Genomic DNA, 19,053 nt, shown 5'->3' on the forward strand with positions numbered 1-19,053 from the left:
AACCAATCCGGTTTTTATTACTATGAATCCAATCATTGATGTTGGCCTACAAAGAGATTAAAGATCTCTATCTCACTCAGGGATTGAGGTATCGGTTACTCGATATTGGATTGATAGTATTGCCCTGACTCCTATTTAAAATTGAATAATGATATCGTATCGGTACCAGTAGACACCGATACTAATTCGATTACCAACAACTAAATCCCTTCTTCTTTCACTCGCTTGAGATTAGCTTCATTCTTACCAGAAGGAAAAAATAAAAAAGGAATCAACTCTGCCTTCCTTTTATATTATATTTTTTTTGTCAAGAGTCAATCTTCTTTACCACCCCATTCATAGAGACTCATTTCTTTAAATTTATCTCCTTTGGTGGCTACCGCGTTACAACTATTTGGAACGGATCGAGGTGTTCTTGCCTTCTGCAAATCTCAATCTCTCTATCTCTCTGAGTGTGAATTATGGGAATGACTATTATTGGCACGATACTAAGCCCCATACTAGGATGTTTTACAATACATGTGATCGATCCCATCCGAGCTAAGTTTCAGGTCTTACGGAACCTTAGCCCGAACATCGAAGAACTGGAGAACGCAAGGATGAAGCTAGATGCCAGGAGAAGGGACGAAGGAAGAAAAGTAGAAGAAACAATGAACCAGGAAGGGGTAATAAAATCAGCAGAGGCAGATCTCTGGTTCAGTCAAGTTGATGTTGCTCTATCCAACGCCAACAACCTACGAAACGAGTACCAGCAGAGTCAGATCTCTGGTACTTCATGTCCTAACTGCTTCTGCCGGTCACGCTATCAGCTGAGCAAAAGAGCTTTGAATCTCAAGCAAGATGTACTTGACAAGTTGTTTGGGGAAGAACCAAGATCTGGTTGGACGGTGGCTCCACCACGGCAGATAGGGAGGAATATGAACACCGTTTCTATCGAGGGACAAACAACAACAGAGAAATTGAAAGGTGAGATCATCGATTCGGTGCTCGACGATAGGTATGTTGCTGTTGGTTTGTTTGGTATGGGAGGTATAGGCAAGACAACACTTCTACGACACGCCAATGAGCACTTTAGGATGACCCAACGCTTCGAATCCGTGATTTTCACCACTGTGTCGTCCACACCCAATTTCGTAGAAATACGAAAGCAAATTGCTGAAGGCTTCGGCTTGAGAAATCGCGAAGATGACGATCTGAAAGAACAACTGTCTCGCCTTTTCGGAACAAGAAAGTATCTATTGATATTAGACGACATGTGGGAGCCTGTTATTAATCTTGGTGAAATCTGCAATATTCCTGAACCTAAGAAGGAGAACGGCTGCAAAATATTATTGGCATCTCGATCAAAAGAAGTGGTTACAAGGTTTGTGATCCGCTTTGGAGCAAAAGATTCTCTTCGATCCATTCAAGTGAACAAACTCCAGCCTGGGGAAGCATGGAATCTTTTTGTTCAAAAAGTTGGTAAGGATATTACATCCGAAACAGCAATAGAACCTCTTGCCAAGGAAGTTCTTAGAAAGTGTGGTGGATTGCCTCTGGCCATCGTTGTTATTGGTGGCACAATGTCAACACGAAAAACAGAAGGAGAATGGAAAGATGCTCTACGTGAATTGGAGCAGTCAGCTTCAAATCTCGAAGGTATGAAAGAAGAAGTATTTGCAATACTGATGTTTAGTTTTGAAAAATTGAAACCAATTGAACAATCCCTCTTCTTGTTCTGCTGTCTATTTCGTGAGGACTACGATATAAACAAATATGACTTATTTGAGTTTGCTGGGATGCATCGGCTACAAGATATTAGAAATAAAGTAGATGTTTTGGTTGCAAAGCTTCAAAATTCATCCATGCTTGAGGACAGTGACTACTTTGATGCATTTAAAATGCACGATATGATGCGTGAATTGGCTGTGTGGATCACATCTACATCGAACAATAAGTACCTCTCCAAGTTCATTACAAAGGCCGGTATAACTGAGGCACCTGCTGATGCCTCAGAATGGTGCAAGGCCACTAAGATTTCATTCATGATGAATTATTCTATAGCATCTTTACCTCAATTGCCAGATCAATGTCCACAACTGCACACATTGCTCCTTCAACGAACTCGTATTGAGGTCATCCCCCAAGTGCACTTCTTCGACCACATGCCTGCACTTCAGATACTAAATTTGAGCTATTGTGATGAGGTAAAGAATTTGCCGGCTTCAATATCCCATCTAGTCAACCTTCGTTCGTTAAACTTAAGTTGGTGTTTTAAGCTACAGGATTTTCCCCATGGAATTGGAAAGTTGGTTCAACTCATATCATTAAACTTGTGGGCTTGCACAAGCTTAAGAAAACTACCAATAGAGATGAAAAAGTTGAACAATTTAAGGCAACTAGACATCGGCGAAACCATAATTCTTAAGAGGATACCACGTGGGGTATTATCTGGATTGCGTAAGCTAGAGGAGCTAAACACTATCGGAAGCAGGTTAAAATGGTTCGCCAGTGGTGTAGAGGAACTATCTCAATTGGTTAGCTTATCTGATATTAGCGGCGAGATAAGGAAAGCCAATGTTTTCCATTGGTTTAAGCCATTCCTTAAATCTAAACGCATGCGTAGTCTAGATTTGCGGAATTGTACTATTGATCCTTCAATTTTTCCGTATCTTGTAGACCTTGATGGAGATGTGACATTCAAGTCATGTGAGGGTTTGACACACTTTCCAACTCATGGCTGTAAAATTCTAACTTTACAAGCTTGTCCAGATCTCGAGATATTATTGAACGTACAGGAAGCCGAAGGGAATGTTTTTGAAAGCTTACGTGGGTTGAGACTTGATCAACTGGATCAGTTGCAGGCAATATGTACTGGGGTTCCACAACCTGGATGCTTTTCTAATATGACAACTGTGCAAATACAGGAATGCCCCAATCTAAAGGTGATTTTCACTAATGGTGTAACACGGTTGCTTAAGAACTTGCGTCTTTTAGAAGTATTTCAATGCCCTCAATTGGTGATGATAGTAGCAGATGAGGATTTGGAAATCAATGCATTTCCAAGTTTGAAGGAAATGCGACTATGTGAGCTACCAGAATTGACAGACATATGCCATCTTGATTTGAATTGGCCATCTCTCTCTGAAACGCATGTTTATCTTTGTTCTAAGTTGAGGAGACCACCGTTTGGAGCCAAACATGCAGATATATTATTAAATGATGAAATGGACAGCCAGATGACAAAGGACTATCTATGGGTGAAAAAATGGGTAAGTGTAATAATATCTGATGACTTGTTTTTGGTAGTTTATTTTTTTTCCCCTTTATCTTGAGAAGCTTGACTTAATAATTATTAACTATTCAAGAATACTTTAATATTTTTCTATTTTTATCAAGGGGCTACGAAATGTTTGAGTTATCTAAATAATACCTGCTTCCAACCAATATTATTATTTGCACATTATAAAGTCTAGTTTAGTTTGATAAACGTTATATTGTTTATTTCCTTAATTTACTTGCTTGGTTTATCAATTTTTTAGGGATCCTTGCTTGGTTAATCAGTATTTGATGGTCAGCCTTTTCTAAAAAGTAATACTAGATATTAAAAGTGCAATTCTATTTTAATAAAGTAATTTCTGATTTTTGGACTAATACAATTCCTTTTGCTGTTTAGTACTTCCTATTGAAATGTTTGATAACATGATCCCTTTATTTGCATAAAATTCATACCTTATCTTTTAAACTTATTCTAAAGTCTTAACTCATTGAATTAAATTTTATTTAGGTTATACAATTAGAAGAATTTTATGTATAATTAGGTTTCTTAACTCTCCTCTAATTTATCTAGAAGTTGAATAAATTCATGCAGTTCTGTTTATCTTAGTAGTTTTTATTTAGTGCATGCATTACTCCAATCTATAATGATGTTGAAAAACGCCCATTTTAGGTTAGCTGATTGAACCTCTGAAAAGGATTTATATATCCTTGTGAGGAACCCTCTTCTTTACCTCATGAGAGATTTTGTTAGATTTCAATTTTAAAGAGGGAACTAATAATCTATCTCAATAGTCAAATGCCAATACAGAAACCTGGGTCAAGTGCATCTAAAGTTGGAGAAAACTACAAAAATACCACTTACTTCCACTAATTAACCTCTCCATCATTTTGGTAATTTTAATTTCTAATTTCGAATACATTCATTATATACTCATTTTTCAACCGTTTACCAAAAGAATAGTCAGTTTTGGCTCAAACTTCTATTCTAATCCTTCATATGTCAATTCATAAAGAGGAATTAGTTCACTTTATCCCCATTCCCTACATTTAGTTATTAGTTTTATATTTAAAAATTCATAAATCTCTTAAGGGTCTTTTACTATAAAAATATCATGATTCTTGACAAATCAATCAACTCCAGATGTAACTTTAACATACCACTCCGTCTGATCACTTACAAACAGGCCCTTTGTATTATTCTATTTGTAATCTATAGATGTTTTAACTCTGATGTGTTTGATTGCCCCAATTTTTATTTTTATTTTATTATTATTATTTTTTTAAATGGTTCAAGCCTTTACCCAAATAGGTTTCAAAGCCTTTCAAATTTATCTCTCGTATCGATCCGTATCAGTTTAGTAAGTCTCCTATCTTGATACCTTGAAGGGTATGGATTGGAGAAAAAAAGTCAAAAATTTATTTTTTTAAAAGGAAAATCAGGGATATTTTGTCTAATACGGGTGATTTGATACCAATCCATTCTAATACCATAGACTGGTTTTGAGGTGACCAATGGGTGATACCCATATGACACCGTGCACTAAAACCATGTTCATATCCTTCAAATTTTGAGTGCTAGGACTAGGTATGTGTCTTCATATCCTTCAATTTTTTTTTTTTTGGAAGAAGTGTTTTTATGTGAACTACCATAATTGACGGCCATATGCCATCCCATTTTGAATTGGCCATCTCTTCTTAGAGTTATTGTTGATAATTGTCCTAAGTTGGGGAGATTTCCATTTGGAGCACAACATGCAGATCTGGTATCAATTATCGAAAAGAAATCAGTAATAGCAATAAGAACAAATATGTTTGTTATTTTTTTATTCTTTTTTGGTAATTGTTTTTTCTTTTCTTCTCCTTCCTTTTGATCAAATAAAGTTTTATTTTATGCAAAAGATTACCTGCTCCTAACTGTTATTAATTAGTTGTGCATCATAACATGGAAAGTCTATTAGTTTGATAAATTTACTTATATCATACTTATATCCTTGCTTGGTTAATCCTTTTTTGAGGGTCAGTTTTTTGGAAACCTAGAATGTTAAAGAATAAACTTGTTGGGCTGGTTCTATATTAGTATAAACTTAAATTGCAGGATACTTAAAACTTCTCTGACATGTTTTATACCCCTTTTCTAATCCTTCACATTGTCAATTTTGATAGAGAGGAGTTAGTTGCTTAAAATATAAACATCCCCCCCTTCATATCCATTCCCTCGGTTTACTCATTCTATTTTATTTAAAAAATTAATATATTCTCTTTGAGCTCCTATGACACTTATGCTATATCTTTTATTTATCTAAAAAATATCAAGATTCATAGTTAAGATCAATCAACTCTAAATCTAACATTAACGTATCATTCTCACTTGACAATAGATCCTTATTTAATCTATTTGTTCAGCAATTCTTTGCTCCAAAAGACTCATTTATCGACTCCGAATCTTTTCCCGATTAGGTTTCAAGCAATCCAACACACACACACACACACTCTCTCTTTCTCTCTCTTAAATTTATGAAATATATGTATTTTGTTTTTGCTAAGAATGTAGTATATGAAAACTTCAACCTTGTCCTCTCTAATTGTAGAGCTCTATCTATGTAGAAAGAAGAGGAAGAAGAGGAAGAAGAGGAAGAAGACGAAGAAGAGGAAGAAGAAGAAGATGATGATGATCATGAAGATGAAGAAAAGGAAAAAGAAGAAGAAGAAGTATTTTAATAACTAAAGATTTGGTAAATCTGACTCTCCATATCACCCAACGGTATAGATTTTTTTTTTAATTTATTTATTTCTAATGTATAGTATTCATTCTATCCCTTTTATTCTACTTATAATATACTGTTCTTTCTTTGTAATTTGTGACCTGACTCTGTTACCCTTTGATAGTGACAATTGTTTTTGAGGAGGAGAAATGTTAGGTAATTTAGTATGAACATTTACATTTGTCTAAAGCTTAGATTCTATATAAATTTACTAAGTTGTAGCCCAGTCTATTTTTAAATGGACGGTTGATTACCCTTACAATGGTCATTGGGTATCTTCGTTTCCTAAGGATTTGTTGGATTAAGTTATGTAGTTGCAGCCCCTTGGGGCTTCTTAGCGTTTTCATATCTGCATGAAGAAGGACAAGACATTATGATAGGGCAAGGAATCGGCATGTCTTGGTATCTATATGCCTCACCAATCAGTGACAACAATTCGTCAAATAGAGGTGGGAAGAATAAGAAAAGACTGTTGGCCATAGTAGGATTCAGAATTGTCCTAGGAGTTCAGTGGGCAGCTCTCCTCCAAGTTCGCCATGATTGATGTTACAACCCCTGTGGTTAAATCCTTCTGATTCAGTCCGATATTAAGATCGATCCAAAGTAGTGGATGCACTCTTTCCTGAGCTTTATACTGACTGAGGTGGCTTGTGTCATATATAAATAAGATTTTCTTCCCTAGTTTCTCTCTCTCTTAAATTTATGTCGTATATGTATTTTGTTTTTGCTAAGAATGTAGTATATGTAAACTTCAACCTTGTCCACTCTAATTGTAGAGCTCTATCTATGTAGGAAGAGGAGAAAGAAAAGAAGAAGAAGATGATGATGATCATGAAGATGAAGATGAAGATGAAGAAGAAGAAAAAGAAAAAGAAAAAGTATTATAATCATCTTTAAAGCTAAGACTCTGTAAACCTGAATTTTGATATCATCTAATGATATATATATATATATATATATTTTTTTTTTTCATTTCTAATGTATAATATTCATTCTATTTCTTTTATTCTACTTATAATATAGTGTTCTTTCTTTGTAATTTGTAACATGACTTATTTACCTTTTGATAGTGACAGTTGGTTTTGAGGGAGGAGAAATGTTAGGTAATTTAGTATGAACATTTACATTTGTCTAAAGCTTAGATTCTAAATTAACTAGGTATTAGCCCATTCTATTTCCATATGGGAGGTTGATTATCTAAACAGGGGTCATTGGGTATCTTCGTTTCCTAAAGATTTGTTGGATATTAGTCTGCAGTTGCTGCCCCTTGGGCTTCTTAAGGTTTTCATATCTGAAAGAAGAATCGGCATGCCTTGGTATCTATATGCCCCACCAATTGGTGGGCAACTATTCGTCAAATAGAGATGGGAAGAATAAGAAGACAGTTGGCCATAGTAGGATTCAGACTCGTCCTACGAGTTCAATGGGCAGTTCTACTCCAAGTTGGCCATGATTGATGATAAAAAAAACCCTGTGGAATCCGACTGATTCAGTCCGTTATCGATCCTAAGATCGATCCCAAGTTTTAAAATGTTAGTTCCAATACCTTTGGATGTGATGGACCAATATGAAAGGATGAATCTGAAGCCGTACATCAATGATGAGCCAATGGGGACACCAGATAACAATCGATACTCATATAATTTTGACAGCAAATTATTTTTTGGGGGGAAATTTTGACATCAATGATGAGCCAATGGGGACACGGTCCTCTTTGGTATTATTTTTCTTTTTGATTTCTACTTATTTAACAAAAATCATTAATGAAAATAATTTTTTATTAAAACATAAAAATGATTTGGTAACTACTTAACAAAAATGGTTTTCTTTTTTGTAAGAAATAACTTAGTATCCTTATGTGCGAAATAGTTTTTTTGAAGAAATGGGTGAAGAGAACATCTCTTCATCCATCTTCTTCCACTTTGGAGAAAAAAAGAGGGGGCAAAGTGCTTGGATTTCTAATTATAAAACAAATGACTACTTTACTCCCTCCATATTGAGACTTTAAGCACGTGTTCATTAAAGTTCAGAGCAACAATAACTAAAAATCAATTTTAGCCAAAACACATAAATGACTCTTGATCTCTTTTTGATTTTTATGTTTTATCATTTTTTTTTTTAAATAGAAACAAGCTCCATAAATGATATCAAATGCAACGAAAACTGTTTTTGTGAATAAAAAAAAAAAATGATACCAAAGAGAGCCGAAATTATTCACTCAATATTTTATTTAATTAATGGAAGAGTCAATTTTTTCAAAGGGAAAGGAGAGAGGTTGACACATGCTCATTACCTTGGTAGTGCCTAACCTTTTCCCCTTAATTAAAGCCCTCTTTTGTATGATTTTTTCTTTTTACCTATTTAACAAAAATCATTAATGAAAACCATTTTTTTTTTTTTTTTTGTTTTTTTGTTTTTGTTTTTTTTATCAAAACATAAAAATGGTTTGATAATTACTTGACGAAAAATTGTTTTTTGTGAGTAATAGTTTGGTGTCCCTATGTGCAAAATGGTTTTTTGAAGAAATGGGTGAAAAGATGTTCCTTTTACCCATCTTCGTTATAACTCTTTTTCTCCACTTTGGACTGAAGAAGAAGGGACAAAGGACTTGGATTTTTAATTACAAAGCAAATAACTACTTTATCCTTCTATATTGAGATTTTAAGCATGTGCTCATTAAAGTTTAGCATAAAAATAACTGAAAATCAATTTTAATTAAAACACATAAATGACTTGATCTCTTTTTGGTTTTTGTGTTTTACTAAATTTTTTTTTTTTAAATGGAAACAAACTTCCTAAATGATACCAAATACAATCAAAACCATTTTATAAACAAAAATAAAAAAGAAAAATGATACTAAAAAGGGTCTAGAGGGCCTAAATTATTCAAAACACATAAATATATATATTTTTTTACCCTTCTCCAACTCTCCTCTCATTCCCTCATTCTCTCCACTCGTCACGTTCCACAATGCTTTTGGCAAGTCACCACCTTTCACACAGACACAGTGGCCAAGGGCTCCATTGTGGGCGACATTCCCTAATAATTGATTGTCATCTTTCTCTTCCTAGGAGAATGGATGGAGTTGGTGGTCATCATCATCATCATCATCATCTCTCTCTCTCAATGCGCACCACCACTTGCGCTCCAATAATCGGCCACCCACGTGAGCTCTTGTAGTTTCCATTTCACCGTTGGTCACCAGTGGAGGTGGTGATGGGAGAGTAAAGATAGAAAAAAGTCTGAAGTGAAAAAATGTGAAGAAATTGTAATTTATGAGGGGGCGAGACAAAATGGGAGGGAAAAAAAAAAAATAGGAGACAGAATAAGAGAGAGACATACCCCCAATGAGAAAGAGATGTGGAGATGTGCATCGGAGTTGAGGGAGAGGGATGTACACTACGGAATAATTGAACTGTTGTCATATTTTTCTTCTCATTTGATTGTTGATAATATACTGTTGTGAAAGGATCTGATCTTGCTACTGTAAAAAATATGTTAGAAACACTTAATTGGGTGAAAATTTTGAATTAGATCATGCTATTTTGAAATCTGATGGTGTTTTTCGTAGCAGTCTAAGGAGTTGTTTACTTTTAGGCATGTTTATTTTGTTTTGCTCTTCTTTTTTCGGAAAATATTTGACATGGTGCTGATACTTTGTTCAGAGACGTTTTTGCTGAGATTAACTTAAATTTGGATGCTCAAAATAGAATTTAGAGCACTCCAAAAACTTGGAGATCAAACTACAAGGATGATCAAAAAACCTTTTCTCATTAGGAAAATAAAAAATAATGAAACTTTAGAGATCAAACATCAACTAAGACCATCCAAAACAGAGTGCAAGAATAAGATGTCTCAATCTATTCTGATCCAAATCGATGTATTCAACTGATCTGAGTTTGATTCAAATTGACCGATTCAACAGATATTGATTCTTTTCATTAAAAAAAAAAAAAAAAAAAAAAACAAAAACGTACATACACACCACCATTATAGGCATTTAATTTTGGAGCAGTGTGGCAGTGTCTCTTCTTGAACAATTCTTAGTGCTCATACACCGTATTATTGGACGCATTTTGCAGCACAACATGTGAATTTTTATGCCATTTTCGGGACGACAATAATATGAGAACGGATACGTATGGTAATTAAATAGATCATACAGTAATAATACGTTTCGAAAAATCCGATGCAATAACACACGTGCTACAATGATACGGTACGTGTTTAATTCGGTTGCTCTGTAAAAATCCGGGAGCAAAAATCTAGGACTAAAAGTGATTGTTTTAAACTAAATTCTAATCTACCATGCTTTTATGGACACTAAAATCTAATCTGATTTTCCAGTTTGAAATCATTTCTCATTCTTTTGAATTTTCACATTTAATATTAATTAAATTTAACCCCTAAAAAGGGTATGATAGAAAGAACTAAGGAGAATCAAACCTCAACTCGTCTCGTAACTTTTACATGTTCTCTTCTTCTTCTTAGTACGAAAACAAGGTTTAAGAAGCAAGAAGACGGATAATAAGTGTTTGCAATCGGATGCGCTTGGATTTTCTTGAAATTTCCATGGGGGTACAATCTAAGACCGGTCAAGAATAAATTCTAAGGCTCAAGAACCTCCTCCCTTCAACTCCTTTGATTTCTCAAATGCAGTATTGCAAGAACAGAGGGAGGAAAACACCCGTGTCATTTCTCTCTTTCTAATTCTTCACATTGTCCGGATGCAACTATGTTTGTAAATAATTGTCAGTCCAATTCAAATAGCAATTGTATGTTAAATTTCCTAGAAAAGTTTTCATTTCAACCCCTTTTGGAGAATCCCGCCCTTGGCCATCTTTGTCCATGTGAGTCATCTCTTTTGAATCTTTCTTGCTTCTCGTTAAAAATTATTTGTTGATGCAATCGCCCTCGATTGGATTTTCAACTACCAATGGGAAGGGAAACGGAAAAGAGAAACTATAGTTTTGGCAAGAGAAACTTCTCCCTCTTTGTTGGTCCTTGAATGAACATGAATACTTGATGATAAATGTTCTTAGGCCATTAAAGGAGGTAAAAGAGGTGGTTGAGGTGTGTTAATGATACATTAAGTCAAAGTCAAGGAAGAAGAGAAGAAAGCAATGATGTGTTTGCTTTGAAGAGCATGAAGCTAAGAGAGAAAAAGTGTGAGCACCAAACTTGTCAGTACAAGTTTTCAGTCATCCCAAGCAATCGGTTGTAAGATTTTCTAACATTTAATTTACATTATATGCATGTATGTATGTTAGGGTTTATTGTGAATGGATGTATACATGCTAGATTAGTTGTGGATGAACTATACGCATGCTAGCTAGTTGTGGATGTATATGCTAGGTATACATCATGAACACAAGAGTTTAAGATCAGACAAAGAAACATTTTTATTGAAAAAAATATCACTTTTATCAAAGGATGAGAGAGAGAGAGAGAGAGAGAGAGAGAGAGAGAGAATGTGTGTAGAGAGAGAGAGAGAGAGAATGTGTGTGTGTTTACAAAAATTTTTAATGCATGGTCGTCCATGAATACAACCGTTAGATAGTTGATAAGGGTCTATGGTGCACCCTCCTCTCCCTCTTTCGATGGCTATGTGCCTTTGTTGTTTGGGTTGAGATTAGGTGGATTATGTGCCCCTCTTGTATTTTTTTCTATTTTATTTATAATACTGTAGGGCTTCCCGAGTCCCAATAAAATTCAACTTAAAAAACAAAAAAATCATGAAAATCCAACAGCTAAGGTGCACTATCTCTCATTGCTTCATCGTAGAGAATTTTTTTTACTTTTTTTTTTGGCTTTAGCTTAAGTTGAGCTATTTATCCAATCTCAGCCGCATAAATCCACTAAACCAATTAAAGTATTAAATTACCCATTATGTCTCTAATTTCAAATTACTTCGGAATGCCCCCAGAAGAGATATATTTGTTTATTTTAGTGGATTGGTGGTGGCTGATGTTTGATATACCACTATACAAATTCATGGCACGTTATTCCCACCTATTATATTAAAAATTCTAAAAAAAATCAATGGCCTTTGGTAAAGCATATTCACACCTACTAGACTAAAAAGTCTTCGGACTTGGGTGGATGTCGATCAGGATCCACCTCATTTCCCTTCTTTTATATTAATTTTTTGTCAGTCCAACTTATTTCTCACTTCACCACAGACAAACCCATGTGACATGTTTCAAAAGGCACCACTCATTTCTCTACATTTGTGTCATTTGGCTGCTACCGCGTTTCTACTATTTGCAACGGGTCGAGTTGTTCTTCCCTTCTGCAAATCTCAATCTCTCGTTTTTCTCTGAGTGTGAATTATTTATGGCAACGACTATCATTGGCGCGATACTAAGCCCCATAGTAGGATGGATTCCCACATATGTAATCAATCCTATCGCGACTAAGTTTCAGGTCTTACGGAACCTTAGCCAGAACATCGAAGAACTGGAGAACGCAAGGATGAAGCTAGATGCCAGGAGAAGGGACGAAGGAAGAAAAGTAGAAGAAACAATGAACCAGGAAGGGGTAATAAAATCAGCAGAGGCAGATCTCTGGTTCAGTCAAGTCGATGAAGCTCTATCCAAAGCCAACAACCTACGAAGCGAGTACGAGCAGAGTCAGATCTCTGGTACTTCATGTCCTAACTGCTTCTGCCGGTCACGCTATCAGCTGAGCAAAAGAGCTTTGAAGCACAAGCAAGATGTACTTGACAAGTTGTTTGGGGAAGAACCAAGATCTGGTTGGACGGTGGCTCCACCACGGCAGATAGGGAGGAATATGAACACCGTTTCTATCGAGGGACAAACAACAACAGAGAAATTGAAAGGTGAGATCATCGATTCGGTGCTCGACGATAGGTATGTTGGTGTTGGGTTGTTTGGTATGGGAGGTATAGGCAAGACAACACTTCTACGACACGCCAATGAGCACTTTAGGATGACCCAACACTTCGAATCCGTGATTTTCACCACTGTGTCATCCACACCCAATTTCGTAGAAATACGAAAGCAAATTGCTAAAGGCTTCGGCTTGAGAAATCGCGAAGATGACGATGATCTGAAAGAACAATTGTCTTGCCTTTTTGAAACAAGGAAGTATTTGTTGATATTAGACGACATGTGGGAGCCTGTTATTAATCTTGGTGAAATCTGCAATATTCCTGAACCTAAGAAGGAGAACGGCTGCAAAATATTATTGGCATCTCGATCAAAAGAAGTGGTTACAAGGTTTGTGATCCGCTTTGGAGCAAGAGATTCCCTTCGATCGATTCGAGTGAACAAACTCCAACCAGATGAAGCGTGGAATCTTTTTGTTCAAAAAGTCGGTGAGGATATTACTTCGAAATCGTCAATAGTATTCCTTGCGAAGGATGTTCTGAAAAAATGTGATGGATTGCCTCTGGCCATCGTTGTTATTGGTAGCACAATGGCAACAAGGGAAACAGAGGGAGAATGGAAAGACGCTCTACGTGAATTGGAGCAGTCAGCTTCAAATCTCGAAGGTATGAAAGAAGAAGTATTTTCAATACTGATGTTTAGTTTTGAAAAATTGAAACCAATTGAACAATCCCTCTTCTTGTTCTGCTGTCTATTTCCTGAGGACCACAATATCCACAAATATGACTTATTTGAGTTTGCCATTGGTGAAGAAACTCTGTCTGGGATGCATCGGCTACAAGATATTAGAAATAAAGTAGATGTTTTGGTTGGAAAGCTTCGAAATTCATCGATGCTTGAGGACGGTGACGACTTTGGTGCATTTAAAATGCACGATATGATGCGTGAATTGGCCGTGTGGATCACATCTACATCGAACAATAAGTACCTCTCCAAGTTCATTACAAAGGCCGGTTCTGGAATAACTGAGGCACCTGCTGATGCCTCAGAATGGTGCAAAGCCACTAAGATTTCATTGATGACGAATTTTTTTATAAAATCTTTACCTCAATTGCCAGATCAGTGTCTACAACTGCACACATTGCTCCTTCAACATTGTTTCTCTATCGAGGACATCCCCCAAGTGCAGTTCTTCGACCACATGCCTGCACTTCAGATACTAGATTTGAGAAATTGTGATAAGGTAACGAATTTGCCGGCTTCAATATCCCATCTAGTCAACCTTCGTTTGTTAAACTTAAGTCGGTGTCGGAACCTACGGGATTTACCCATTGGAATTGGAATGTTGACTCAACTCAGATCATTAAACTTGTGTGGTTGCGTACGCTTAAGAAAACTACCAATAAAGATGAAAAGGTTGAGCAATTTAAGGCAACTAGACATCAGCCGCACCAGAATTCTTAAGAAGATACCACGTGTGGTATTATCTGGATTGTGTAAGCTAGAGGAGCTACACACTATCGGAAGCGGGTTAAAATGGTTCGCCAGAGGTGTAGGGGAACTATCTCAATTGATTAGCTTATCTGATATTAGCGTCGAGATAAGGAAAGCGAATGTTTTCCATTGGTTTAAGCCATTCCTTCAATCTAAAAGCATGCGTAGTCTAGATTTGCGGAATTGTACTATTGATCCTTCAATTTTTCCGTATCTTGTAGACATTCATGGAGAGGTGACATTCAAGTCATGTGAGGGTTTGACACACTTTCCAACTCATGCCTGTCAATCGCTAATTGTAGAAGCTTGTCCAGATCTCGAGATATTATTGAACGTACAGGAAGCCGAAGGGAATGCTTTTGAAAGCTTACATAGGTTGGAACTTGATCACCTGGATCAATTGCAGGCAATATGTACTGGGGTTCCACGACCTGGATGCTTTTCTAATATGACATTTATGAAAATACAGGAATGCCCCAATCTAAAGGTGATTTTCACTAATGGTGTAACACGGTTGCTTAAAAAGTTGCGTTATTTATCTGTATGTCGATGTCCTCAATTGGTGAAGATAGTAGCAGATGAGGATTTGGAAATCAATGCATTTCCAAGTTTGAAGGAAATGCGACTATGTGAGCTACCAGAATTGACAGACATATGCCATCTCGATTTGAACTGGCCATCTCTCTCTAAAGCGGTTGTTTATCATTGTTCTAAGTTAAGGAGACCCCCGTTTGGAGCCAAACATGCAGATATATTATCAAATGATGACAGCCAGATGGCAAAGGAGTATTACTGGATGAAATATTGGGTAAGTGTAATAATATCTGATGACTTGTTTTCGGTAGTTTATTTTTTTCCCCTTTATCTTGAGAAGCTTGACTTAATAATTATTAACTATTCAAGAATACTTTAATATTTTTCTATTTTTATCAAGGGGCTACGAAATGTTTGAGTTATCTAAATAATACCTGCTTCCAACCAATATTATTATTTGCACATTATAAAGTCTAGTTTAGTTTGATAAACGTTATATTGTTTATTTCCTTAATTTACTTGCTTGGTTTATCAATTTTTTAGGGATCCTTGCTTGGTTAATCAGTATTTGATGGTCAGCCTTTTCTGAAAAGTAATACTAGAGATTAAAAGTGCAATTCTATTTTAATAAAGTAATTTCTAATTTTTGGACTAATACAATTCCTTTTGCTGTTTAGTAGTTCCTATAAAATAGTTCCTGTTGAAATGTTTGATAACATGATCCCTTTATTTGCATAAAATTCATACCTTATCTTTTAAACTTATTCTAAAGTCTTAACTCATTGAATTAAATTTTATTTAGGTTATACAATTAGAAGAATTTTATATATAATTAGGTTTCTTAACTCTCCTCTAATTTATCTAGAAGTTGAATAAATTCATGCAGTTCTGTTTATCTTAGTAGTTTTTATTTAGTGCACGCATTACTCCAACTGGTCAGCTATAATGATCTTGAAAAACGCCCATTTTAGGTTAGCTGATTGAACCTCTGAAAAGGATTTATATATCCTTGTGAGGAACCCTCTTCTTTACCTCATGAGAGATTTTGTTAGATTTCAATTTTAAAGAGGGAACTAATAATCTATCTCAATAGTCAAATGCCAATACAGAAACCTGGGTCAAGTGCATCTAAAGTTGGAGAAAACTACAAAAATACCACTTACTTCCACTAATTAACCTCTCCATCATTTTGGTAATTTTAATTTCTAATTTCAAATACATTCATTATATACTCATTTTTCAACCGTTTACCAAAAGAATAGTCAGTTTTGGCTTAAACTTCTATTCTAATCCTTCATATGTCAATTCATAAAGTGGAATTAGCTCACTTTATCCCCATTCCCTACATTTAGTTATTAGTTTTATATTTAAAAATTCATAAATCTCTTAAAGGTCTTTTACTATAAAAATATCATGATTCTTGACAAATCAATCAACTCCAGATGTAACTTTAACATACCACTCCGTCTGATCACTTATAAACAGGCCCTTTGTATTCTATTTGTAATCTATAGATGTTTAACTCTGATGTGTTTGATTGCCCCAATTTTTATTTTTATTTTATTATTATTATTCTTTTAAATGGTTCAAGCCTTTACCCAAATAGGTTTCAAAGCCTTTCAAATTTATCTCTCGTATCGATCCGTATCAGGTTAGTAAGTCTCCTATCTTGATACCTTGAAGGGTATGGATAGGAGAAAAAAGTCAAAAAAGTATTTTTTTAAAAGGAAAATCAGGGACATTTTGTCTAATTCGGGTGATTTGATACCAATCCATTCTAATACCATAGACTGGTTTTGAGGGTGACCAATGGGTGATACCCATATGACACCGTGCACTAAAACCATGTTCATATCCTTCAAATTTTGAGTGCTAGGACTAGGTATGTGTCTTCATATCCTTCAATTTTTTTTTTTGGAAGAAGTGTTTTTATGTGAACTACCATAATTGACGGCCATATGCCATCCCATTTTGAATTGGCCATCTCTTCTTAGAGTTATTGTTGATAATTGTCCTAAGTTGGGGAGATTTCCATTTGGAGCACAACATGCAGATCTGGTATCAATTATCGAAAAGAAATCAGTAATAGCAATAAGACCAAATATGTTTGTTATTTTTTTATTCTTTTTTGGTAATTGTTTTTCCTTTTCTTCTCCTTCCTTTTGATCAAATAAAGTTTTATTTTATGCAAAAGATTACCTGCTCCTAACTGTTATTAAGCATCATAACATGGAAAGTCCATTAGTTTGATAAATTTACTTATATCATACTTATATCCTTGCTTGGTTAATCCTTTTTTGAGGGTCAGTTTTTTGGAAACCTGGTATGTTAAAGAGTAAACTTGTTGGGCTGGTTCTATATTAGTATAAACTTAAATTGCAGGACACTTAAAACTTCTCTGACATGTTTTACACCCCTTTTCTAATCCTTCACATTGTCAATTTTGATAGAGAGGAGTTAGTTACTTAAAATATAAACATCCCCCCCTTCATATCTATTCCCTAGGTTTAGTCATTCTATTTTATTTAAAAAATTAATATATTCTCTTTGAGCTCCTATGACACTTATGCTATATCTTTTATTTATCTAAAAAATATCAAGATTCATAGTTAAGATCAATCAACTCTAAATCTGACATTAACGTATCATTCTCACTTGACAATAGATCCTTATTTAATCTATTTTTTCAGCAATTCTTTGCTCCAAAAGACTCATTTATTGACTCCGAATCTTTCCCCGATTAGGTTTCAAGCAATCCAACACACACACACACACACACACACACACACACACTCTCTCTCTCTCATAAATTTATGAAATATATGTATTTTGTTTTAGCTAAGAATGTAGTATATGAAAACTTCAACCTTGTCCTCTCTAATTGTAGAGCTCTATCTATGTAGAAAGAAGAGGAAGAAGAGGAAGAAGAGGAAGAAGAGGAAGAAGAAGAAGATGATGATGATCATGAAGATGAAGAAAAGGAAAAAGAAGAAGAAGAAGTATTTTAATCATCTTTAGTGCTAAGACTTGGTAAATCTGACTCTCCATATCACCCAACGATATAGATTTTTTTTTTTTAATTTATTTATTTCTAATGTATAGTATTCATTCTATCCCTTTTATTCTACTTATAATATACTGTTCTTTCTTTGTAATTTGTGACCTGACTATTTTACCCTTTGATAGTGACAATTGTTTTTGAGGAGGAGAAATGTTAGGTAATTTAGTATGAACATTTACATTTGTCTAAAGCTTAGATTCTAAATTAACTGTGTACCTCACCAATCAATGACAACAATTCGTCAAATTGAGGTGGGAAGAATAAGAAAAGACTGTTGGCCATAGTAGGATTCAGAATTGTCCTAGGAGTTCAGTGGGCAGCTCTCCTCCAAGTTCGCCATGATTGATGTTACGACCCCTGTGGTTAAATCCTTCTGATTCAGTCCGATATTAAGATCGATTCAAAGTAGTGGATGCACTCTTTCCTGAGCTTTATACTGAATGAGGTGGCTTGTGTCCTATATAAATAAGATTTTCTTCCCTAGTTTCTACTGAGTTACATATTATTTATTCCTTTCAAACCAGATAACTTAAAACTGTCACCAATAGGTAACCTGTGGCTGCTGGTTTGTGAAATAGAATTTTGTTTTTCTTCTTTGTTATTGATACTGATTGATTCATTTCTGTCTTATGCATCCTTTTTGTAATTTGGCAATTGTTGAGCAGGGTAAAGATAAGAGGGAGGAGTCATTCTATAGGATTGTGGTGATGAGAAAGATGAACATTGATCGGTAATTATATTTGTCTCCTTTGCTTCAGCTATTGCTAAAATTGTGAAGCTTCAAATATCATCCCTAAATGTGTGAAGTTTCAGGTCCTGTTGTGAACTTTGATTTCCTAATATGGGGGGAAGAATTATCAAAGGAGGAAGAGGCTGCTGTGATAGTTGTGGTTTCTCTTGCATCTGCGGCCTTTGTGGTTGTTCTGTAGCTTCCAGAGGATTAAAATATGCATTATAAGAATTTAATGCAACTGCTATTGATCTTTACTTAATTCTATGAACATTCAATTAGCTTTTGCGGTTTCTTATTTTTATTTGGTCAATAGGATGATACGAGAAGTGCATTTAATTGTCATATTTTCTCAATGACCC

At 35.2% G+C, this 19,053-nt stretch overlaps 1 protein-coding gene across 1 annotated transcript; it reads left to right on the top strand.

Moving 5' to 3' along the window:
• The first annotated feature begins 424 nt into the window (after positions 1 to 424).
• Positions 425 to 18,405, top strand: LOC122066891 (disease resistance protein RPS5-like). Its single transcript, XM_042630722.1, has 2 exons — positions 425 to 3,251; positions 17,813 to 18,405. Exons 1-2 carry the CDS (start codon positions 462 to 464, stop codon positions 17,906 to 17,908), a joined length of 2,886 nt encoding a protein of 961 aa, XP_042486656.1. The 5' UTR covers positions 425 to 461; the 3' UTR covers positions 17,909 to 18,405.
• The last annotated feature ends 648 nt before the right edge of the window (positions 18,406 to 19,053 follow it).

Source organism: Macadamia integrifolia, unplaced genomic scaffold (assembly GCF_013358625.1).
Source record: "Macadamia integrifolia cultivar HAES 741 unplaced genomic scaffold, SCU_Mint_v3 scaffold2620, whole genome shotgun sequence".
NCBI classification, from domain to species: Eukaryota; Viridiplantae; Streptophyta; class Magnoliopsida; order Proteales; family Proteaceae; genus Macadamia; species Macadamia integrifolia.

Excerpts from the sequence above, each read along its gene's own strand:
- LOC122066891 (XM_042630722.1), top strand. The coding sequence starts at position 462 with ATGGGAATGACTATTATTGGCACGATACTAAGCCCCATACTAGGATGT. Across the intron at positions 3,252-17,812 it reads ATCTATGGGTGAAAAAATGG|GAAGAAGAGGAAGAAGAGGA; the intron begins GTAAGTGTAATA and ends TAGAAAGAAGAG.